The 25,928-nt window shown below is 40.6% G+C and overlaps 1 protein-coding gene across 3 annotated transcripts in view; it reads left to right on the top strand.

Annotated features, from left to right (window-relative positions):
- Nucleotides 1–25,928, top strand: part of GSTCD (glutathione S-transferase C-terminal domain containing) — a 186,073-nt gene that overhangs the window by 140,501 nt on the left and 19,644 nt on the right. For all 3 annotated transcript variants that reach the window (XM_033956704.1, XM_033956697.1, XM_033956688.1), the window contains 3 exons: nucleotides 17,754–17,869; nucleotides 18,819–18,863; nucleotides 19,477–19,605. In XM_033956704.1, coding sequence (XP_033812595.1) covers nucleotides 17,754–17,869; nucleotides 18,819–18,863; nucleotides 19,477–19,605 — 290 coding nt within the window. The remainder of the gene's footprint in view (nucleotides 1–17,753; nucleotides 17,870–18,818; nucleotides 18,864–19,476; nucleotides 19,606–25,928) is intronic.

Raw genomic sequence — 25,928 nt, 5'->3', positions numbered from 1 at the left:
TCCCTGTAAATATCCAGCTTTCTTCTGATGTAATCCTTAACTTTCTACTTATCTTGTAATTTCTCCCCAAGACCCAACTATATAACCAGCTCTCTAAATTGTAATTTTTCCTGGAAATGTCCAGTTATCTTCTGATGTAATCCGCCTAGAACTGCAAGGTACAGGCGGAATAGAAGTCAGTAATGTAATGTAATGTAACTTAGTACCAGGGGTTGTACTAATCCCTACGAAAAAGGTTCTTGAAGATAGGAAGTGAGGTAAGTTGAACAACTCAAACAGTGTACAATCCTCACTCAGCAGGATAAACCATTGAAAACAGAACAGACCAACTTGTGACGTTCTTCATCTTTCTTTATTCAAAAAATGTTTTCTTTTTTTCTTATCATTCTTGCTCCAATGCCCGACGGGACCCATTTCGCCAAACTGGCTTTATCAAGGGTTCCAGCAAGGAGCTTCCTCTTGCGGCCGGGGCAGGAGCAGTACTAATCCCCCCAAAAAACTTAGGGTTCCTTTTACTAAGCTGTGCTAGCGGTTTTAGTGCATGCTGCAATGCCACACGTGCTAGATGCTAACGCCTCTATTGAACTGGCGTTAGATTTTCCACATAGCACGGGGGGCAGCGCGTGCTAAAAATGCTACCGCAGCTTAGTAAAAGGAGCCCTTAGTCCCCTGACAGGTTTTGTTGGGATGCAGTGCCTGGACAAAGTGACTGTTTTTGTGTTATGCGGAGCGTGGCACTCTGAAGGTGACCTCCATTCAGCTGCCTATAAGACTTGAACCAATAGAGATCCAGCACAAAAATATTGCATGATTTAATTTGAGACCCTAGTGAATGTCCACATAAGCTTTTATTAAGTTTGGAGGAGGTTGAGCATGGACGATGTTCAAAATTTGTCCACTTGACGTGCAGTGATCCAAAACCAAGATAGACATTTTGCAGTTTTGAAAATGGTCATGTTTGCTACTGGATTTTTGTGTCTTCTGCAAAATCTCAAAAAGGAAAAACCAACAGAAACTGCAGGCAATGTACAAGATGCAGGCAGGATTTATTGTACCAAATTAAAATGCAGTAATATAAAAACCTTTTTACCAACCAAGGGACCCAACACGTCCGTGTTTCGGACAGTACACCTTCATCAGGAGTCCATGGTAAATAAGGTATAAGATATACCGCAAAAAATAAGGGTAACAACAAATGCCTTCGGGATTGGATGGATTCCTGAAGGATAGGGGGATTGAGGGATACAGATAAGGGTAGATAAGAGTATGGAAAGAGTAAAGATAAAAACAAGGGGCTATAGGGCTAAATCAAATAAACATGACAGGTCATGGACCTGATGGGCCGCCGCAGGTGCGGACTGCTGGGTGCGATGGACCTCTGGTCTGACCCAGCAGAGGCAAATTCTTATGTTCTTATGCTCAATTCGCTAAGGGTCACTGCCAGAAGTGAAGCGCTTTTTTCTCATTTTTTGAGGCGCTTCACTAACCATTCCTTCAAAAATGCCCCTTTTCACTCTGGGCATACAGCGGCACTGAAAAGGCCTAAGCTGTTTTTAGGTACATCTAAAACTCATTTCGATTATCGGCACTTGGACAACCTGTCTTTTTGATTGTCCAAGTGCCAATTTAGGCGGGATTTTAGACGTATTTCCGTTTTAGATTATGAGCCCCATAGCCAATACATTTTAGTTCTATATTTATGGAGCCTTAAGACCAGCAGGCCTCTTCAGACTGCTAGGCAGATAGGACACCAGATAGATAGGACAGCCTTTTTTGCTGGCCTAATTTTATCCAGTTCATGGTCTCAATATTGGCTGCTAACCAGATAATCTCTAGTGCTGCCCATGGACCACCCTAGCATCATCCGGATAATGCTGAAACAATCAGAGCAAATATTCAACAGCTTTGTTCTATTAGCACCATTGAATATCCCTTTTGCTGGCATTTACCTGGTTAACTGTGCCTGCTAACCAGATAAGTGTCTTTGAATATTGTTCCCATATTTATTTTGCCCTACCTTGGCCCACCCAAAACCCAGACTCTTCTTAAACAGATGGTAAGAGTTTTGAAAACATCTTTCATCGTCAGCCAGTGAATATACATCATCTTTTGGATATTGGCCTGAAGAACTTAATTATCAAATCATGCATCTGCTTTATGGCACTGACCTTGCCGGTGCAAAGTAAGTACTTCTAGCATCTGTTGTCCCAATTTTTCAAAAATAAACTCTCAACTTTTAGGCTTGTGGGTCCAAAGAAGCTACAGGCCTACCAGTAATGTCCTTTTTTTATTTTTTAATATTCCCCCAAGTGAGTAAGTGGTCTTAATCCAGTTATTAGCAAGACAGTTACTCGCATTGCCGAAACCATCAGCACAATAGCAATGGATTTCTTTCTTGGCAGAGACCAAAACTGAATGGACATAGAAAGTTAATTGCCTCTTTACTATCAGAGACTCTCTCCATAAAATGCTGAAGCAGATTGGCAAAGTAGTGTGGGAACCTTGCACTGCTCCTGACTTAGCTGTACTTGTCTATGAATAAGTAGATGGCTTCAGCCTTCAGCACTGTTAATCTGGCACCTTTCGTAAGCACAAGAGAGTTCTGGTAGGAAGAACACAAAGACCTTATACATTTTTTTTCCTTTTATCCTGCTACTAGTCCTTACTCTTATGTCAAAGTTTATTATTATTTGGAATCTAAGCTCATAGGAGAGGTGAACTAGAAAATCTTTGTTTCTCAGCATTGCTTTTGAGCCAAAACTTTTTTTCCCATTCAATGATATTAAGTAGAGCCCAATATTCAACTTGTATCAACACAGACAAACCTAATTCAGTACTGATATTCACATATCATTATATCAAGGTTTTGTTTTGCTTGGGCTATGTACAAAGGTTGAACAGTATAATCTTACTGGCAAGACCAATGGCGGCTTGAGGTATTTCCCTGTCACCTAAACTAGGTGCCAGTTCTGCAGGTGTAGGAGCACCCTCAGTACCAGGCAAACTTTTATTGTGAGTGGAGAGCATTCAGTTGTATTGAGTTTAGCATCTCAAGCATTTTGAAAAGATGGCTTCAATATATTGTTCAATAAAGTAATATATGGAATTGCAAAAACAGAGAAATTCTATTGCCAGCGCCTAAACTTAGGCATTGGTAAGTGCCTTGCCGATACCTGAGTTAATTGAAAAACACTCAGAAATGGCAAAAAAAAATAAAAAAAAATGGCAGTATTAAAGCACCTAGTGACACCTAAATAATAGGTGGCTAGCATTGCAGCTAGTAGCTGTTTTAGGCTTCGGAACGCCAAAGTAGGCCTGGCCAATGCCAGAAGTGGTGTTAGGCAAGCTAAAGCGGCTACCAAGCCGTGATTCATGGCAAGATAAGTGACTGAATGTAGGCCCGGAAAACCCTAGCCTACATTTCAGCCTTCTATCTATGCCACAGCAGGATCCACAGCAGCTATAAACTGATCGCAGCAGGGGAAGTTATCCCTGATCAGCTGAGCCAGGGGAGTCTTTCCAGCTCAGCTGATCAGGAGGAAATACCCCTGCCATGATCCACTGAGGGCTGCGGCAGGGGACCCCTCCCCCAACATTGTCAGGAGAGATGTCCACTCCCTCCTGTCAGAACTCCCCCTTCGAAGTCCTGCGGCAGGAGGGATGCCCATTCCTTCCTGTACTGGGAAGGAGGTCTAAGACTCCAATTGGCCCAGGTACCTAAGGCCCCTCCCTGGTGCATCTCAGCATACACTGGGAAGGGGAAGACCTGCCATTGTGAAGAGGCGGGCCTGCCGACCGGAGAGTGTAGGCATCCATTTGACCTTACAGTAAAAGGTACGGGGGGGGGGGGGGGTTGTGTTGGGAGTATTGGTGGTTGGGGGCTCATGGGTTCAGGGGGGTTTGGGGAGGCGTCAGGGTGGGGGTATCAGTGGTTGGAGCAAGTCATGGGTTTGAGGGGTCTGCAGGCAGGAGGGAGTGGGCAACTCCCCTGCCTATCACAGTTGAAGGGTGCTTTTAGGGTTCTGGCAGGACAGAGTGGGCATCTCTTTTGCTGCGAGACTTCAAAGGGGGGTTTGGGGGTTCTGGCAGAAGGGAGTGGGCATCTCTCCTGCCAATGTCAAGGGGTCTTTGACCAGAGGGCTGCTGCGTGAGAAGACTGCTGGGCATGAAAGACCACTGGTCTGAACCAGCAGCGGCAATTCTTATGTACTTATGTCCCCTGCCGCAGCCGCTCACTGGATCATACTCATAGAGGGTATAGTAGCACAATACCTCACCAATTACCTAGAAGACCACCACATTCTGCATCCAACTCAATCTGGTTTCAGAGCTAACCACAGCACAGAAACACTACTGGTATCTTTACTAGATATAGCCAGACAGCACCTCAGCAAAGGAAACAAGTTACTAGTCATCCAACTCGATCTTTCAGCAGCATTCGACTTAGTTGACCATCCAATACTACTCCAGATACTAGATGCCATAGGAATATCAGGTAAAGTCCACAACTGGTTCCAAGGATTCCTTAAAACAAGATCATACAGAGTTAAGTCAAAAGATCTTCTATCCAACCCCTGGACAAACCCATGCGGAGTACCACAAGGATCCCCTCTTTCGCCCATACTTTTCAACCTCTTCATAGCTTCCTTAGGCACTACCCTAGACGCCCTAAATATAACATCTTTCAGCTACACGGATGACATAACCAGCCTCCTCCCCTTCGACATCCAAGACCCCATCTCCAACGGACGCCTGAAAACAACACTGGAAACTGTAGAAAAATGGATGAAGAACCATAAGCTGAAACTGAATGCAGAGAAAACCAAATTCCTACTACTAGAAAAGGAACAAAAACCATCCCTAACAGAACTGGAAGTAAACGCAACCAAATATCCAATACAGAGCACTCTCAAAATTCTAGGAATACAATTAGACAGATGCTGCACAATGCAAACACAAATCCACAAAATCATACAAAAAGCATTCTTCACCATGCGAAACCTAAGAAAAATAAGAAAATTCCTTACCAAAGAACACTACAAGCTCATTGTACAATCCCTCATACTTAGTACCTTAGATTACTGCAACAGCCTCTATCTACCTTGCCCAAACAACATGATAAAACAACTACAGACCGTTCAAAACACAGCCATCAGACTCATCTACTCACTTAGCAAATTTGACCACATCACTCCCGCCTATGTAGACGCGCACTGGCTTCCGATAAAAGCAAGAACTCAGTTCAAATTCTATTGTCTACTATTTAAAGTAACCCATGGTACTGCCCCCAGCTACCTAAACAACCGCCTACACCGCTACCACTCACCCAGATCAAGGAGAACTCAGAACCTATTCATCTTCCCCCCTCATAATGGTACCTGACGTAAGAAACTTTACGACAGCCTTCTGGCGACACAGGCAGCGAAAATTGACCCCACCATCACCAAACTGATGATCAAAACAACAGACATCAAAGTGTTTCGAAAAGAAATCAAAACAGTTCTATTAAAAAAACACGTCCTTACTTACTAATCTCCTCCCACTCGTACATGCTTTCTCCCCTGTGAATAACACACCAGTCAATTCCTCGAATCATACCAACCAAAAAATATCCAGACCGCTAAATAAGCATCTACCACATGTATCCAATAAACTTATCCCTTCAATGTTAGGTAATCCTCCTCAGCTACCCGAATATATTGTAATTCTCCACTGTTTCCTGTAAGTACTTGAATCTTTACTATGTAATTCCATCAGATAAATACAGATATCCTCTAATTTGTAACTATCAACTGTATCATGTAATGTACATGAATCTTTGTTATATAATGCTCTCAGCAATGTCCAGATATCTTCTAATTTGTAATCCGCTTAGAACCGCAAGGCACAAGCGGAATAGAAATCACTAATGTAATGTAATCATAGCAGGGGTATTTCCATCACCACCCTCAATCAGATGAGCCGGCAGGACTCCCTGAAGCCACAGCATCGTGGAACACTGCTGACTCAGCTGATTGGGGATAACTTCCCCTGCTGCAATCAGATTATGGCAGCTGTGACCAAACTTTAGGATCCCGCGGTGGCATAAATAGGCGGCTGATATGTAGGCCAGGGTTTTCTGGGCTTACATTTCATCCACCTATCTTGCCTGAATTTAAGTGCAATTCTGTAACCGGGGCTGTCGAGTGATTGACACATGATTGGCAGTTACAGACATAGGCACCAGTTACAGAATCTGGCCTGAAGTGCTTTTGATTTAGAGTATCATCTTGCATTCTACTTTCTAAACTTCCTAGAAAGTAGCAATATCCTTGGATAACTTTTCTAAAAGAAAAATCCATAAGACATTATTAATATGGACTTGAGTAGGATAAGCAGCATAAAATCTGTTTTACTGTTTGGGATCTTGCCAGGTACTTGTAACCTGAGTTGGTCACTGTTGGAAACAGGATACTGGACTTGATGGACCTACACTCTGTCCATCTGACCCAATATGGCAACTCTTATTTTCTTAAATGAAAGAATGAAAAGTGAACTGATTTTTTGCTCTTTCAAAAATTACAAAGACTAGGGGACGCTCAATGAAGTTACATGGAAATACCTTTAAAACAAATAGGAGGAAATATTTTTACACTCAACAAATAGTTAAGCTTTGGAACTCATTACCAGAAGATGTGGCAACAGAAGTTTAGAGTATCTGGGTTTAAAAAAGGTTTGGAAAAGTTCATAGTCTGCCATTGAGACGGATGTGGTAGAAGCCACCACTTGCCCTGGGAAAATGTTGCTACTATTTGGGTTTCTGAATTGGCCACTATTGGAAGCAGGACAGATGAACCATTGGTCTGATCCAGTATGCCTGTCCTTATGTTCATTTTACTATTTATTTCATATTTGGTATATTGCTCTACAAGAAGATGCTTAAAGTAGTGGAAAATCAGGGGCAGGAAACTACACGGTGACACCAGGAAATACTTCTTCACCGAAAGGGTGGTTGATCGCTGGAATAATCTTCCACCACAGGTAATTGAGGCCAGCAGCGTGCCTGATTTTAAGACAAAATGGGATCGTCACGTGGGATCTCTTCACAGAGAAAGGTAGGGGAGGGTTATTGGGGTGGGCAGACTTGATGGTCCGTGGCCCTTATCTGCCATCTGTTTCTTTCTTTTTTTTTTTTTTTATTAATTCTTTATTCATTTTCAAAAATACATTAAGTGTTAAATATATTCATTCATATTAACAATAAATACATCACTTACAAACAATCATTGATATATTTCATAAATTCTTATCCCTTCCCCTTTCCCATCCCTCCCTCCCATATATTCCATTATCATATAAAACATATAATAATAAACTTCCTCCCCTCCCTATACCTTAAGTTGATAAATATAAGGGAAACAAATTCAAATTAATCTTTACAATACTTTGTCAATGGTTTCCACACATCCTGAAACTTCTTAAAATATCCCCGTTGTAATGCAATAAACCTTTCCATTTTATAGATATGGCATAAAGAATTCCACCAGAAGTTGTAATTTAATCTCCTCCAATCCTTCCAATTATATGCCATCTGTTTCTATGTTTCTAGTTTACAGTCTAAAACATTAAAATTTAAGAAAGGAATTTCATTGAAATGAGCAAAGGGATAGATAAGGAGGATAAAGGGAACAAAGACTCCATACTGCACCTCTGCTGAACTCTGAAAAAAGATAACAAAAGGCATCTAGGAGATCCTGCAACATGACAATGGTTAATTAATAGGAAAGGATAAACCAGACTTTTTGAAAAAAAATTCTATATAGTTTGATAAAATTAACACAAGTTTGAAACTTGTGAGCAATATCTTCATTGTCATTTTTTTGCGATCAACAGTTAATGTAGCTTGTTTTAATAAGGGTTTGGACAAGTTCCTGGAGGAAAAGTCAATAAACTGCTGTTGAGAAAGACATGGGAGAAGCCACTGCTTGCTCTGGATTGGTGGCATGGAACGCTGCTACTATTTGGGTTTTTGTCAGGTACTTTTGACTTGGATTGGCCTCTGTGAAGACAGGATACCAGGCTAGATGGACCATTGGTCTGATCCCGTAAGGCTATTCTTATGCTCTTATATTAAACTCACAAATATATACTGGATTTTACTAAATGGCACTAGAGGTTTTTAAATTGAGCCAGCGAGGTAAGTGCTCCGACGCTCCTAGGAATTCTATGAGTGTCGGTGCATGTACGTCGCCAACCTATGCTAAAAACCTCTAGTGCCATTTAATAAAAGGATCCCCTAGGCATTAAAGCAGTGAATATGTCACAAGCTGGCTCTTAGACTGCTGTATAATTGCAATTAAGCGAGTTTATGAAGCAGGAGAAGCTCTCTCTGCAGACCATAAACTATGGACCACGTCATCTGAATGAATTTTAGAACTATAAATGAGCATCTGAAAGCATAGCTAACAAATTCTAGTTCTATATGTATGGAACCTTAAGGCCAGTTTTTGCTCCTTAGGGTGGGAATGCTAAATTATGGGGCAGTGCTGGCCAGTCTTATAGAGCAGTCTTGTACTAGCTTCTTCTGAGAGTCTTTGATCTGATGTACCAAGCTATATATATAAAGGGCATTAAAAATAGGGAAAAACCCGGAAGATGCGAATGGTAGCTTTTGAAGCTCTGGAATGGACATGGGCTGCTACAAGTTGGAAATAAATAAGCAATAAACTAAAACTTGTGGTCTATGAAAAGGTGAGGTTAGATCACCTGTCGGGAATAATCTCAGATAGGTCACCAAATCATGCTCTCTCTGCTCTAGGTAGATATAAAAATGGCACATCTAGAGCACTCATTTTCAAAGTCCTGTATGTACGTTTCTGTGGGTATGCTTCCACTTGCTTCAAAGCAGGTGCAGATGTATGTACTTCATTTAGAATGATGCCCCTTTGCCATGACATCAGAGAGAGAGAGACGGCAGGAGGTTGGGGTTGCTGCTCGCCCCACAAATGGTAAAAAGGTATGGACGGGGGATGGGAAGGAACACATGCATGTGCATTATTGGGGGGGGCGGAGAGGAGGTCGGGTGCCGACACCCCCACCAAGATGGCACCCAGGGTGGCCCACCCTCCCCTTACTATCACTGATATGCAACGTAACATAAACACGCTCAAGAAATGGGCCGCGACATGGCAGATGAGGTTCAACATAAAGAAACACAGGGGGATTGCGAAGATCTGCAACGTGACATAATCAAGCTCGAGAAATGGGCATCGACATGGCAAATGAGGTTCAACATGGATAAGTGTAAAGTGATGCATGTCGGTAACAAAAATCTTATACACGAATACAGGATGTCTGGGGTGGTACTTGGAGAGACCCTTCAGGAAAGAGACTTGGGAGTACTGATCGACAAGTCGATGAAGCCGTCCGCGCAATGTGCGGCGGCGGCGAAAAGGGCGAACAGAATGATAGGAATGATTAAGAAGGGGATCATGAACAGATCGGAGAAGGTTAGCATGCTGCTGTACTGGGCCATGGTACGCCCCCACCTGGAATACTGTGTCCAACACTGGACGCCATACATGAAGAAGGACATAGTACTACTCGAAAGGGTCCAGAGAAGAGCAACTAAAATGGTTAAGGGGTTGGAGGAGTTGCTGTACAGCGAGAGATTAGAGAAAATGGGCCTCTTTTCCCTTGAAAAGAGGATACTGAGAGGGAACATGATAGAAACATTCAAGAAACATTCAAGATAATGAAGGGAATAGGCTTAGTAGATAAAGACAGGTTGTTCACCCTCTCCAAGGTAGGGAGAACGAGAGGGCACGCTCTGAAGTTAAAAAGGGATATATTCTGTACAAACATAAGGAAGATCTTCACGCAGAGAGTGGTGGGGAAACTGGAACGCTCTTCTGGAGGCTGTTATAGGGGAAAACACCCTCCAGGGATTTAAGACAAAGTTAGACAAGTTCCTGTTGAACTGGAGCGTATACAGGTAGGGCCGGTCTCAGGGCACTGGTCTTTGACTTGGGGGCCACCACAAGAGCGGACTGCTAGGCACGATGGACTACTGGTCTGACCCAGCAGCAGCAAATTCTTATGTTCTTTACCAAGTTTCAAGTTTATTATGGTTTGATGTACCGCTTTAGTACCAAAGCAGTCTATATTATAAAACATTTTTTTAAAAACAAACAAGGATAATTAAAAAATAAAGGAAAGGACACATATGAAAATTTGAATTGTCAAGACATGGCACAGGAGGAAAAAGGGGAGGGTTTACAATTTGTAACATAAAAAAATTGAGAAGGTAATGGGAAGAACGATATGAAAATGGGGAAGACTTAGATGATCCATTTATCTAAATCTCAAAAGCAGGGGTCCCCAAAGTCCCTCCTTGAGGGCCGAATCCAGTCGGGTTTTCAGGATTTCCCCAATGAATATGCATGAGATCTATGTGCATGCAGTGCTTTCAAAGCATATTCATTGGGGAAATCCTGAAAACCCGACTGGATTTGGCCCTCAAGGAGGGACTTTGGGGACCCCTGCTCAAAAGCTTCCTTAAAAAGAAAGGTTTTAAGGTTAGATTTGAAATGATTAGAGTTAGTTTCCATTTAAAGACACTATACTAGACTTAGAGAGACAGCAGAGATTGCTACCGCTGCTTAGATTGATGACTCACTTGGCCACTGCTTTGGTGACTGATCACAAGGTGAAGAGGGCTTAGGTGAGAATCCTAAAAAAAATTGGATGTACAGTTTGAGGAGGAACTGCATCAGAATGGCATCAGATGCATTTTCTTTGATGATCATCATCATGATACCAGGGTCATGTTAAAGCAGGGCTGTGGAGTCGGTAGATAAATGTTCCGACTCCTCAGTTTTTTGTACTTCAGACTCTGACTCCAGGTACCCGAAATTTCCTCCTACTCCAACTCCTCGACTCCGATTCTGACTCCACAGCACTGGTTAATTTTCAGATCGTTAAAATGGAATGTCAAGTTGAGAGAAATGAGCATTTTCGACACCACCTTCTTTTTGCTTTTAATCAAGGTTTTAAGGCCGCAGAAGCTGCTCACAACATTTGTGCTGTGTATATAGTGGGTGCTATAGCTGAAAGAATCGCTCGTGATTGGTAGGCCAAGTTCAAAAATGGAGTCGGTAGAGAAATGTTTCGACTCCGACTCCTCAGTTTTTTGTACTTCTGACTCCAACTCCGACTCCAGGTACCCGAAATTTCCTCCGACTCCGACTCCACAGCCCTGTGTTAAAGGCAGAAGAGAATGGCAAAATCTATCCATAATTCTGTTGCTGTGATATTCAGTCATAGATGAAGGCATCTAAAATATATGTTAAACTTAGAAATTTGGTGTTTGACTAATTATTGTCTTTATGTCTAAGGCACAAATAAATTACAGATATTGTACTGCATAATTTATTGTGGAAAACTAAAAATATAAAAAGTTATATAATTTGAAGTATAGATTATAGAGTGGAACTATTTGGTTGTCACAAGTTCTTTGATTATAAAGTGAGATATATGTCTTCCATGCTATAGTATCTTATTTGTGGTTTGGGAACAAATGTGCTCTTTTACAACCTGAAGTCAAAAGCTATCTGCATTATGCCTTGGTTTCTTGCAGTAAATAATGCTGGATTAGCATCAAAATGACTTCCCCCCCCCCTTTTTATAAAGCTACAGTAGCAGCTGCCACGCAGCAACTGCACCGAAGCCCATTAATTCCTAATAGCCTTCATTGCGATTACCACAGGCTGCCGCAAATATCCTCTTTGTAAAAGAGGGCCTTAGGGCTGGATTCACTAAAGTCAGCGATTGTCACAGGTTTAGCGACAATCGCTGCAACCCACCCGATTCACTAAACGGCCCACTGCATGTTGTCCGATCCGATCCAACCCATGCAGATTAGTAAAACCCCATGCAAAATAGCCAAGCGATTGATTCACTAACATTTGCTTGGCTATTTTGAATCGAGTCTTACTATCCTAAAACCCGACTGCTGCAGACCTGTAGGTAACTCTGTTACTAACAAGTCTCCCGGGTTTTTTAATTCATTTTTTTCCATGGCACAGATATTTTGCATGTGTTACACACGCAAAATATCTGCCCCATAAAAAAAGAAAAGAATAAAAGACAGGTAGACCTGTCAAAAAACCGCCCCCTCTGGACAAACGTGCCTCCCCCCCCAATCCCACAAATGGCAGGAGGGATGCCCACTCCCTCCAGCCACCTGATGCTCACCCACCGCGCCGCTGAAAAATATGGCAGGAGGGATGCCTGGTCCCTCCTGCTATTGGGTCCCTCCTCACCCACCTGCCCACGGCCGGCCGAACACCCCCGCCTGCCGAACACCCGCACTTAAACATATGGCAGGAGGGATGCCCACTCCCTCCTGCCATCGGCCCCTCTCCTTCCCCTCCCAAACAACAGCATGCGTGGCTTTGTAAAAGAGGCCGTAAGTAGAATTAACTAAACTAAATGAAAACGCTAAGGGTTATTTATTTATTTAATAAATTATAATAGCAAGAAGTAGATCCAGGGAGGAAGCGGAACTTAAATCCCGGGACAATGAAGCACTGGAGTCTGAGGTGGTGCTTCTGAGGATCATGGGAGAAGTCTATTATATGAGGGCATATATAGACTATAAGAAATTAGTACTCTATATCTGTGCCTGGTAATATCATTGGACACTACACCTAAAGAAGGATATAAAAATGCTGGAGAGGGTGCAGAGACGAGCAACGAAGCTAATAAAGGGTATGGAGAACTTGGAATACAAGGAACGACTTAAGAGATTGGGATTGTTCTCCCTTGAGAAAAGGAGTCTGCGAGGGGATATGATCGAGACTTTCAAAATACTGAAAGGAATCGACAAAATAGAGCAGGAAAAAAATTATTTACAATGTTCAATGTGACATGGACAAGAGGACATGGATTGAAGCTAAGGGGAGACAAGTCCAGGACAAATATCAGGAAGTTCTGCTTCATGCAACGAGTGGTGGACACCTGGAATGCTCGCCCAGAGGAGGTTATTGCGGAATCCACCGTTCTAGGATTTAAAAGCAAACTAGATGCACATCTCCTTACGAGAGGCATAGAGGGATATGGGTGTACACCTGGCTGGGCCTCCGCGTGTGCAGATCGCCGGTCTTGATGGACCGAAGGTCTGATCCGGAGATGGCAGTTCTTATGTACTTATGTACACCAGTGAGTACAATTCCCTCCTTGGGGCCTTTCTCTCTTCAAAGGGTCCAACCCCACCTCCACTACCTGCAGCTAGTTGGGAACAGCTCAGTGTCACTGTCGAGGAGTGCAGTAGGCCCCTGAAGGGAGGGCTGTCTTGTTGGTAGTATTACTCTTAACAGTGAATATTTTGTGGGATCTGTTAAGCTACCATCACCTATTCTTCTTAAGGATATTTCTTCTCAAGAAACTTCTTCTATTAAACAGTAGGATTTATCAATGAATGATTTAGGGCTCCTTTTACTAAGGTGCGCTAGGGCTTTAATGCGCGGAATAGGGCGCCTTAGACCTTAATGCCAGCATTGAGCTGGCGTTAGTTCTAGAAGTGTAGCGCACGGTAATTCCCTGCATGCGCTAAAAACGCTAGCGCACCTTAGTGAAAGGAGCCTTAATGTTAGGCATTACTAGAATGGAGAAATTCCTGCAAGAAAACTTGTCCCAACTGACTAAATTTACAGAAGAAGCTACTCTTGTTTGTGAATCTTAAATATAGGACTGTTAAAATTGAGCAAAGATCGGCGGAGGTAGAATCTCAAAGTGGATCCTGCCATTTGGCTCTGTCTGAGATGACTAAGGATAGTTTTGCTATTCACTTGCAGATGGAAACCTTAGGAAATGTTTTCTAGGGCTAGAAATCTGGACTTTTAAATTCTCAAGTCACACACTATCTGTCCCCTTGGAGCTATTGAAATATATGAAGGAGTCTCTTACCCCTCCTTTTACAAAACCGTAGCACAGTCTTTAGCACTGGCCGAGGCAGTAACAGCTTCAACACTCATAGAATTCATATGAGCGTCAGAGCTGTTACAGCGACAGTTGGCATTAAAAATTGTTTCGCATCAGCTGCTTCGGAAGACCCTTAAGACTTCATTCCAAAAGTGTGGTCTTCTACAAAACAAAAATAACATAAAACAGGTTACATTCTAATCGTGCTACAAAAAGCTACAACAAATATGAAAAACAAAACGCTTGGTATCTGTCTCTCCCATTCGCTTACAACATTCAAACTGTGGGTCAGCGGGTGAAGTCACTTCCGGTTTCGTAGCTTTGAATGGAGCAATGCGTTTGAAGAGATTTTGTCTGCAGTTTGAATGTTGTAAGCGAATGGGACCACACTTTTGGAATGAAGTCTTAAGGGTCTTCCGAAGCAGCTGCCGTAAAACGCGTCAGGACCCAGAGCCTTTACTGCAAGTTCTTACAAACACAAGATAAGTTCTTTTGTGTTTTTTGAGCCTTTGCCATTAGTAAAAACCTATGCAATGATCGAAGTGTGAAGCTACAGCATTTAACAACTGGGTTTGTCCCAATATTTGGTCTGAAGATTACTAAACTAAACTTAGGCTTATATACCGCATCTTCTCTATAACAGTAGAGCTCGGCACGGTTTACAAGAAAATTAGAAAAGAGAACAGATACAATATGGATTTGGAATAGTATGGAGAGGAGCGGAATTTACAACTTTGAAAATAGTCAAGTTTTCAGATGTTTTCGAAATGATTGGAAAGAACCCAGTTCTGAGCATGGTTTGGCATTAGTGATAAGTTGTCTTACATATATTTTTTGGATATTTACCATAATATGCCTCTTCAATTTTGTGATCTCACATTCTACCACTACAACTGAGATACAAAAACTAGTCAGATTGGAAGTCATATTTGTACAATCATTTAATTTATTAGGCCAGTTTGTAGATTGATAGTAAGGGTGATACAACATCGATTTTAGGATTGTTTAGACACACACTTGATCCTAGATCCAAACCAATACAGTTTAGGCCTGCTCATAGCCTGAGAGCCTATGAGGGAAACCATTTGTAAAATGCTGGATTAATTGGAGGTTAGAAGCAGGTGCTTAGTGGTTGTGAATTAATACATTGGTCCTGAATTGGGATAAAACAGAGACCTTATACATTTTACATACTGATAGAATTGGCATAGTAGACCCAATTAGGGTTGATGGACAAATTATTCCATTTCATTTTGAGGTTAAATATATGGGGTTATTTTCAAATCTGGCTTTAATCTTTGGCCTCAAGGCAAAGACCTTCAGAGGAATTTGTTCTTATAGATGCTGAGGCATCTTTTGTCTGAAGATAATTTTAGATCAATATTACAGAATTGTTTCTCCCACTATTGGAATATTGTAACGCTATTTTCCTAAGATTTCTATCTGTTGTTTTAAAATCTTTGCAGTTGCTCAGAATGTGGCAGCGAGTTTGGCTTTGGGGAGATCTTTAAGGGATCATCTTAACCCTTTAATCTTTGAACTGTACTTACTCTTAGTGGCTTTCATATTCACTTTGATATTTTGTGTTTAGTAAAGAAAAGTGCATATGAGTAGTTTGGTATTTGAACTGGGCTTGGAAAATGTAAAGGTCCAACTGTGTTCTACACTCTGATAGTCATGAATTGTTAGATGTCCCTGCATAGGTGTTAATCCACTTGTTTTTTTATTTTGTTTTTTAATAATAGATGTGGTTTTATGAAATCGGTTATCTGTGGAGAAGAGGCAAGAATTATTTTTTAGCAATTTTAGAAAGAAGATAAAAACATTTGTGTTTAGCAAGTCTTTTCCACTTTAGGAATTTGATATAGGTATGAGTATTGGAGGATGTATTCCTCTGTTTAATGCATTTGTTATGTTTAATTTTATGTTGGATTCTATCTCATCTCGAAGTGTGACTGTAGGTAAGAGGTAAATGTTCTTTAATACTGGCCCTTATCCTCATAACCATAATAACATGGATCTTCATTCCAAATCCACTCAGACTGAATAAATCAGTCTAAAATTAAATGGATAAAGTTGCACTTTCAGACAGCTTTGACTGGTTATTGCCAAAGTCCCTAGTGCTGCCTTCCAATTTAGATCAAGCAATACATTGCTTAAACAAAATTTGGTGTGCTGAGAAAGTAGGAATAGGGGAATTTTGACCATTGGGGTTTGTATGGTTAACTCCTTGAATATGGACATCAGTGTATTTCATGAACGATATGTTTCAGGACCTCAGTCTAAGTCTCAATTTAAGCCTCAGTTGCCATTACTACCCAGAACACAGCACCATATGTATGAAGTGAGAAACAGATCAAGAGATATTCAGAATCTTTGAAAATTGAGTTTTCCTTGTTAATACTGGGTATTGTTATCGATTCTTCATTTACATTTAAGGACCAACTAAACTCGCTCATTAAAAAGTGTTTTTTCAGTCTCTGTGCTCTGAGAAGAGTGAGAGCACTCTTTCACCAACAACACTTCTCTGTATTGGTTCAATCAATCATTTTGTCAAGGTTGGATTACTGCAATTCAGTGTATTTGGGTCTTTCAAAGGTCAGTCTGCAGAAACTTCAGTTAATACAGAACACTGCAGCTAAACTTATTTTCAGTAAGAGTAAATTCGATCACTTAACCCCTCTGCTCAAGGAATTACATTGGCTTCCAATGTATCACAGAATTCAATTTAAGTGCATTTGTATTGCATTTAATATTCTATTTGGCATTTTTGCTACTTTGATTCCTTTAGACTGGAATGTTCATAGATCTCATCTTGTCAGAAGTTCTCAAAAATTAAAACTTACATTTCCCTCTCTCAGTGGTAAAAACAGAATCTTTAAGAGATTTAGTCATTCTTATGCTTTTAAATAAACCAAATTCTGGAATGCTTTACCATTTACATTAAGAAGTTTAGGTTCTTTTGCTTTATTCCAGAAAGTTCTGAAAACTTTTTTGTTTGCTAAACATTTTAGAAATGAACTATTTCAGTCTACTTTTCCTTGTCAAATTTATGTATTACGTTTTACATTATTGTTAACCGAGTCGAGCTCCTCTTGGTTGATGACTCAGTCTATAAAACTAAGGGCTCCTATTACTAAGCTGCGATAGCGGTTTTAGCGCACGCTTAGTGCGCGCAAAATTGCTGCGTGTGCTAGACGCTAACGCCAGCATTGAACGGGCGTTAGTTCTAGCCGCATAGCATGGGTTTAGCGCGTGCTAAAATTCTGCATGTGCTAAAAACACTATCGCAGCTTAGTAAAAGGAGCCCTAAGTTATAGGGCTCCTTTTACTAAGCTGCGATAGCATTTTTAGCGCGTGTAGAATTTTTGCGTGCGCTAAACCTGCACTACACAGCTAGAACTAATGGCAGCTCAATGCTGGCGTTAGCGTCTAGCGGGTGCGCTAAAACCGCTATCGCAGCTTAATAAAAGGAGCCCTTAGTTTTTTAACTGTGCTTAGTAGAGCTGCACTGAGGAGTAGTCCAGAGCGTTTTCTCTCTGGTTGAGCTGTGCTTCACCAAGATATTCCTTTACTTTCATGAGTACTTGAAAATGGAGAATAAATGAAATCGTATGAAACTTATCTTGCAGCTCAGATCATCCATATAAATCAATGCATTATTCCGATTCATTTTTAGAAGGGGATCTGTATTTAGATAGATAGATAGATGCATAGTGAAAGCAATCCAGATATAGTATGGAGAAACAGTATTTTTAAGTAAAACTGTTTTTTCTTGTTTGCATTCACAGGAAAAATGTCAGGTGACCGTGCTTTGAGAAAACAGCAGCAACTGAACAATCTGGTTTCTGTAGTGATGAAGCTGGCCAAACCCAGGGATACCATTGTGGATTTTTGCAGTGGCGGGGTAATATGCTACTTTACTTATTTTCTGATGAATTCTTTTATCATTTCCACAACAGATGATTGCCAAAGTGTTTAAGAGTACTGGTAGCTTAGGTAGCTGGAACTTTAATTCAGAGTTATGCAATGCCAAGTGCAGTACTCCCCCGATATTCGCGGGGGTTCCGTTCTAGGAACCCCTGCGAATCTCGAAAAACCGCAAATACGGTTTTTCATGGGGGAGCCTGAAGAGGGCAGCAGGAGAGCAGCCAGAGCGCCGCGAGTGCAGGAAATCACTCGCGATACGCTCCGACCGCCTCTTCCTGCACTAAGTCGGGCCTTATCCAATCAGGAGCTACATGTCAAAGTCAGCCCCCATCCCCCCAAGCCAGGAAAACAAAATTGTATGTAAGAAAAGGTTCTCCAAACTAAAAAATGCTAATATATTAAAAACAAAAAGGGAAAACTTGTCTTTTATTTAAAAAATTTTAAAAAAACACACAAAACTAAGCAAAAGAATAAAACTTATCTTAGATATACATAGGGAGTCTGCTGTTCCCGCTTCAGTGAGCCACCACGTGCCAAGCACTGAAACAAATTCTGAGAAAATCGTTACAAGCAGGGTGGCAGAAATGATGGAACCTCAGATTCATAAGAACATAAGAAGCGCCATCTCCAGAACAGACCCTAGGTCCATCAAGTCTGGCGATCCGCACACGCGGAGGCCCCGCCAGGTGTACCCTGACATAGTTTTGGTCCCCATATCACTCTAAGCTTCTCATAAAGAGAAGTGCATCAAGCTTACCCTTACCCATGTCACTTCATGCCATTCATAAGGAGATGTACATCTAACTTACCCTTAAATTCTAGAACGGTGGATTCCGCAATTACCTCTTCTGGTTGTGTCAATATTGTCATAGGCCCAAGAGAAATGCATTGGGGTGCATGACAGACTGTTCTGCTTGCTTTCACAGGGTCATGTTGGGATTGTACTAGCTCACACACTGCCATCTTGCCAGGTAAGGACTCTTTTTGACTTGCAAGTAATGAAACTTTGTTTGACCAAATCTGTGGATCTTATTAACTTGGGACATTTCAAACTAGAGCACAAGTTAAACTAAACAAACCATTATATTTATATGTAGTCCATTGTATTAGAATAATGTTATTTTGTTTTGGGTGTGGATCAAAATGTATTTAGAACTTATTATTTGCTTGTGTGAATAAATGAGATAGATATCTCTGAAAGGTCTACACATATTTACAATGTGATCTCTTTATCATATTTTGTAATAAGCTTGCTAGTTTACTGGTACTAGCAAATCTGGGAACAGTAATATTTGTATGCTGAATTATCATCAGCATCAGTTCTGCAAAATTTTCAAGATATTCAGCCTGTAGTATTTTTTTTCGATATGCTGAAAAAAAAAAAAAATGCATGCTAGATGATATTTGCAAATAATTAGCCTCCAGAGCCTAATTTTTGTTATGTGAAAACAACACAAGTTGGTAATTCATTAGTTGTTGAATGTGTATGCTGAATACTCTTCATTAAACTTCAGAATATGGCTGTATACAGAGAGAGTATTGTTACTGATTAAATATTGTGAAATATTATTGTATAATTTGCAGGTTGTATTGATAGAAAATAAGGAGGAATCTTTGTTACGCGCTCAGGAAAGGACCAGTGAACTAGGACTAAACAACATTTGGTTCATCCAAGCAAATCTGGACTATTTTAAAGGAAAATTTAACATTGGGGTAAGTAATAAAAATATTTCAACTCCAAGCTTTGCAGGAAATTGCCCAGTAGTGCTTAGAATGCCTGTTCTGTTCCAGGCATCAGACTATCTATAAATTGTAAATATTTACTATGTCTGGAGTAAGAAACGCCAATGGAAGTGAAGGAAGAAGATATTTCATTTTACTATTACCTCTTTGTGAGGATCTCCCATTGTTTCTTTCAAGGCCATAAATGGCAAATTGTTTCTTTCAAGGCCATAAATGGCAAATCTGTTTAGGATGTTTCAGTGGATGTATGAGCTAAATCAGTGGGAAGAAAACAGCACTCAGTGAAAGGAAAACCTTCATTACTCCCCGTGGTATCCTAAGGGGATCATAAACCAAGCTTATACTAGAGCTAAATATGCTCAACGTGAACTACTTCTGACTTATCAGCAGGACAAGGAGGAGACAGGACTGATTTTGTTCAAAAATTTACCCCTCTCTCTGCCAGGATCAATAAAATCATTCTTAAACATTGGCATGTGGTCAGACTGGCAGTTCCCCTTAGGATACCCACGTTGGTGGAACCTCTCCTTCATATCTTTGGCTTGAGTCTTAAAATCCTCCATAGAAGAACATAGCCTACGTAGGCGAAGGAATTGACTAATCAGCAAACTATTCCTAAGATGGGAAGGATGAAAACTATGGTAACGGAGCAGACTATTTCTGTCCGTTGTTTTACGATATAAAGAAGTCCTAAATCCATCAGCTTCCTTTTGAATGTAAATGTCCAGGAAAGCAATTTCTTTAGTATTAATAGTAGCCGAGAATTCGATGTTAGGAAATATCTGATTAAGCCAAGCTATAAAGCTATGTAAGTCCTGTATGGAAGAGGTCCAAATCAAGAGGATATCGTCCAGGAATCTCTTCCATAAGAAAACATGTTGAAAACCCTCAGATCCATAAATGTATTTCTCCTCCATATCGGCCATATATAGGTTGGCTATAGAGGGAGCTACCGAAGCACCCATGGCGATACCGTGGATCTGTTCAAAGAATTCCTCATTAAACCAGAAAAAACTCCTGGTTAGTACCAACGTGGCCAACTGTATGAGAAACCTGTATTGGATGCCGTGGCCAACTGTATGAGAAATCCTTGGATGCATGGTCTTTTGATCAAAGATTCCCCTTAACAGTTCTAAAGCTTCATTTGCTGGAATCATCGTATAGAGTGAACCCACATCCAACGTAACCAGAATCCCCTATATATGGCCGATATGGAGGTTCCACCAAAGTGGGTATCCTAAGGGGATCATAAGCCAAGCTTATACTAGAGCTAAATATGCTCAACGTGAACGACTTATCAGCAGGACAAGGAGGAGACAGGACTGATTTTTGTTCAAAAATTTACCCCTCTCTCTGCCAGGATCAATAAAATCATACTTAAACATTGGCATGTGGTCAGACTGGCAGTTCCAGAATGCCCTGATAAACCGTTGTTTTCTTTTAAACGTACAAGAAACATTGGAGAACTGGTGAAGCATAAGGCCCATTGAATCAAAATAGGGGGGTTCACTCCAGTTGTGGCAGGTGCCATGGTGCTGTCTTACGATGCCGGGCCAACATTGGACCCACCCCGATACAGGGATTAAATATTTTAGCCAAACATTTACTAATTGTGACTCTACGGGTGTCATCTACTTGATCCAATGCCCATGCAATAAACTTTATATTGGTCGAACAATGCGCTCCATTAAAATCTGTTTAAACAAACACAAGTCCAGGGTATACACTGAACGGGAGACGGCCCCTTTAGTAAGACACTGGCAGCTCATGAACCACACATGGTCTGACATAAAATGGAGGATTATTGATTCTGTAACAGTAGGGTGGGAGGGAGGTAATATTCAAAAAGCATTAGCATATAAGGAGCAAAAATGGATTTATAATTTAAAAACCTTAGTACCTGCTGGGCTTAATGAAGAAATTGAGTGGCTATCTATTATATAGTTGTCCAATTCTGACAGTCCTAGCTGAGTCCTGCACGGGACGCTTCACGTAGGATGACGTCTTCTCTCGCCCAATTATGTGCGGTAGGCCAGCTGCATAAAAAACCCCGAACTAAAACATTCGCGGCCTTGTGTCACGTCGTGAAGTAGCTCCTGTTGTTTGGTAAGTCAAAAATTCTGTGTTTATTTGGGGGGAGCTGGTGGGGTTGAAACTTTGCAAATTACCAAGGAAAGGAGGCCGTTTAGTTGGATGATTTGTCTGGAAATGTTGAGAAATTAAGGCCGTAGAGAAATTAAGACAGTTGTTTGTTGTTGTTTGTTTTAGTATCCCTCGACCCTGAAGAAAGTTTCTCTATGTGAAACATGCATGTTGGGAGGGGTGAAGATTGAAGAGCATCACTATAAGCTACAGCTAAGTGATGTTTTGCTGGTTTTAAAATGACCTTAAATATAAAAATAAAAATTAAATAAAATTTGAATGAATAAAGTTGGACTGACGAAGAGTATAACAACCTGGGGTATGTACCATATAGGTGGTCTGAAGGTCCACACAAGAGTGTATAAGTTGCACCATAATACTTTCATGCAACTTGGATTTACTTATTAGCACTATTTGAGCCTAAACAATTGAGACAATCATATTTTGTTTGAGGACATCAAATGTAAGGGGACATAAGTTGTTTTTCTAAAATCAACCAATCCGGAAGATGTTCCAAGACTTCAGGTAGGATCCAATACATACCCTGCCGCATAATAAAAGCTAGTTGCTTTGGTTCATATATCCTAAAGCACTTCCACCTATTGACAAAATCTGCTGCTCTGTAGTCAATGAGAAGTCCAGAACTCTCAGACTCTGGACTGTCCCTTGGTCTATCAAATCAATCTTACCAATAGAAGATCTTATAAGTTAAAGGTAAGGATTTCCAAAAGAATCATAGCGTCTCACATGTAGCAGAACGGGGCTTCAATTTGTACAAATTTAACCACTGGCCCCCTTTTTTTGTTGAGTATAATCTGTAGCTTGAGATTTGCATGCTGTGAGGATTGCTATCTCACTTGTCCTTGGAAAAAAGCAAAGTTACTTACACGGAACAGGTGTTATTCAAAGACAGCAGGATATTATTCCTCACTGAACTCTCCCACCTCTCTTGGGAACTAGATTCTCCAACATTAGCTATATACACAGTTTGGGCCATGTGACCACCATGATGTGGGAAATTCTGCACATGCTCACATGGAATATGTCAGAAAGCTCTAGAAGTTTGGCAGTCACTGTTTTTTTTTTATTTAAAAAATTTCTTACCCTCTTACAAAGTACAAATTACTGCAAAAAACAAATCTTTTTTTGCAAAATGAAGTATGAAATTTGAATTTTGTACTTCAAATTGTATGAAGGAGAGCTGGTCGCTTAATCAGCTTTTTATTGTTTGTAATTGTTTGTTGTATGTATGTTGCTATGTATATATTTGTTGTGACCCGCTTTGCGACAGGATACAAATAAATAAACTATAAATTATAAACTATTAGGACATACGTACATTCGGTTTAATACAAAAATGTAAGTCTCCATAAAAATTATCTTCATGTTCTAATCATGCCACTTGCTATTACATCATACAGTCTGTGAGGACTGATATTCTGCTCTCCTTGGAGAACATCTGTTACAAGTAAGTGACTTTGCTTTATCTTGTCAGTAAAAAACAAATATTAGGGCGTGAAAAAGAGAATTAGAAAAAAGAAGTTGAGCAGGGGTTGTCAACTCAGCCCTTGAGACTCACCTAACTAGCCACACTTTCCATAATGAATATGCATGAGATAGTGCAGGCAAATCTATCTCACGCATATTCATTGAGAATATCCTGAAATTCTGATTGGTTAGGTGTGTCCCAAGCACTGGATTGAAAACCTGTGCACTAGAGCCAAGAAAGTTAATATAAAGAAATAATTTACTGACTTGCTGTTTGCCTTGAAGCATAACTGGCATTACTTTAGATAACATTTTAAGCTAAAGCTATTAATGACTTAATCTTTCCCACATCAACAGTGAGAATCAAGGACAGGAGTTTAATCAGCTGGGGGAAAATATATCCAAAGATCAAACATAAACACCATAAAACACTTTCAGGAAACCTGTTATGAGTCCAAGGTTCCAGCACTGGTGAATCAATTGTCATTGCTCATAGAGTAAGTTAGAAGTAATTGTCTGTCTGTGTGGTTTGATATAGTCTATGAGTCTAAAGCCTGTTTTCATAATCTATACCAACAATAACAACAACATGATAAAGGGGATAGAACTCCTCTCGTATGAGGAAAGACTAAAAAGGTTAGGGCTCTTCAGCTTGGAAAAGAGACGGCTGAGAGGAGATATGATTGAAGTCTACAAAATCTTGAGTGGAGTAGAACGGTTACAAGTCAAAAATTACAAAGACTAGGGGACACTCGATGAAGTTACAGGGAAATATTTTTAAAACCAATAGGAGGAAATATTTTTTTCACTCAGAGAATAGTTAAGCTCTGGAATGCACTGCTAGAGGTTGTGGTAAGAGCGGATATCATAGCTGATTTTAAGAAGGTTTTGGACAGTTTCCTGGAGGAAAGTCCATAGTCTATTATTGAGAAAGACATGGGGGAAGCCACTGCTTACCCTGGATCGGTAACATGGAATGTTGCTACTCTTTGGGTTTTGGCCGGGTACAAGTAGCCTGGATTGGCTACTTTGAGAACGGTCTATTGGGTTTCATGGACCTTTGGTCTGACCCAGTAAGGGCTATTCTTATGTTCTTATAATTTATTATTTCTATAGCAATACCAGGCACATGTAGCAATGTACATTGTACATACAAGAGACGGTCCCTGCTCAGAAGAGCTTACAATCTAATTATGACAGACACACAGGCTAAAAGGTGGTAGAGGACTATTAAGGGAATGGCAGACAGATATGTTGGGTTAATATTTTAACGCAGCTTCAAATACCACTGCTGAGACATTTACCTTTTTAATCACTTGTGTAACTTGTGTAACTAAGAAAGAAATTAGGTTCTTACCTTGCTATAATATCTTTTCCAATATATAGGGGTGTCATTCTGGACAAGTGGGTAATCTCCCCATGGCTGTGAGCCTTTGCAGAAGGAATCCACTCCAGATATTTTCTGTATCCCTCCTACTTCACGGAGAGCTCTACTGCCACCTACAGGTTTTCCCTTCTGCAAGTGAGCCTGAAGGAGAGTTTCTGTTCTACTCTGCTCTTTTCTTTATTTTCTGTAGGTTATTTTCAGATTTTTTTTGGTGCTTGGAGGTTCCCTGTTTGTGGGTTCAGCAGTGGTATGCCCAGGAAAAGGTGGATCCGTTTTCAGCTCCGTTTTCTGTGATGTTGGCTTTCATTTGAAATGAAAGAGACTTGCCTTATGTGCATTTATGCCATGTAGGTACTTAAATGGCTCTCAAGAACAAAAATCAAAATAACAATTAATTCAAAAATCTAAGAAAAATGTTATTTACCAGAGTGGTGGAAGCACCCACTGAAAACCATTTACTCAAAAGTGGAGAAAAAGCCTCAACCATCAATAATATGCAGACGGCAATCCAATGAGTTTAAGCCATTCTTATTCTGTATGATGGGCAAAAAACTCCACTACAATCAAAATGTCATTTTCAAAAACAGGAAAACATCCCACCACTGTGCACAGGGAACAAGAAACAGAACAAGAGAACCAAAAAACTGTACTTAGCTTCACTGACGATCCATTACTCCATCCACTAACACGATGATCCGGTCAATACACCACCAGCAGTCAAGTGAAGATAAGGAGCTGTATTTCCAACAAGGCTCTTGTTTCGCCAACCAGTGGCTGCATCAGAGAAATTCCATAACAAGCTCTCGTTCCTTCCAACTCCGTTCTCTTGTTCCCTCTGCACAGTGGTGGGGTGTTTCCCTGTTTTTGAAAATGACATTTTGACTGTAGTGGAGTTTTTTGCCCATTATAAATAATAAGAACTGCTTAAAAACTCATTGGGTTGCCATCTGCATATTATTGATGGTTGAGGCTTTTTTTCCACTTTTGAGTAAATGGTTTTCAGTGGGTGCTTCCACCACTCTGGCAAATAAAATTTTTCTTAGATTTTTGACTTAAATGTCTCTATCATATCTCCCCTCTCCTACCTTTCCTCCAAAGTATACATAATGAGATTTTTGTCTTACCCCATATGCCCTATGATGAAGACCACTGACCATTTCTGTATCCTTCCTCTGAACCGATTCCATCCTATTTATACCATTTTGAAGGTACAGTCTCAAAAATTGCACACAATATTCTAAATGAAGTCTCACCAGAGTCTTATACAACAGTATCA

This window comes from Geotrypetes seraphini, chromosome 1 (genome assembly GCF_902459505.1).
Source record: "Geotrypetes seraphini chromosome 1, aGeoSer1.1, whole genome shotgun sequence".
Classification (NCBI taxonomy): domain Eukaryota; kingdom Metazoa; phylum Chordata; class Amphibia; order Gymnophiona; family Dermophiidae; genus Geotrypetes; species Geotrypetes seraphini.
Note: the sequence above shows the minus strand (reverse complement) of the source record. Positions and strands in the feature narration are given on the sequence as shown.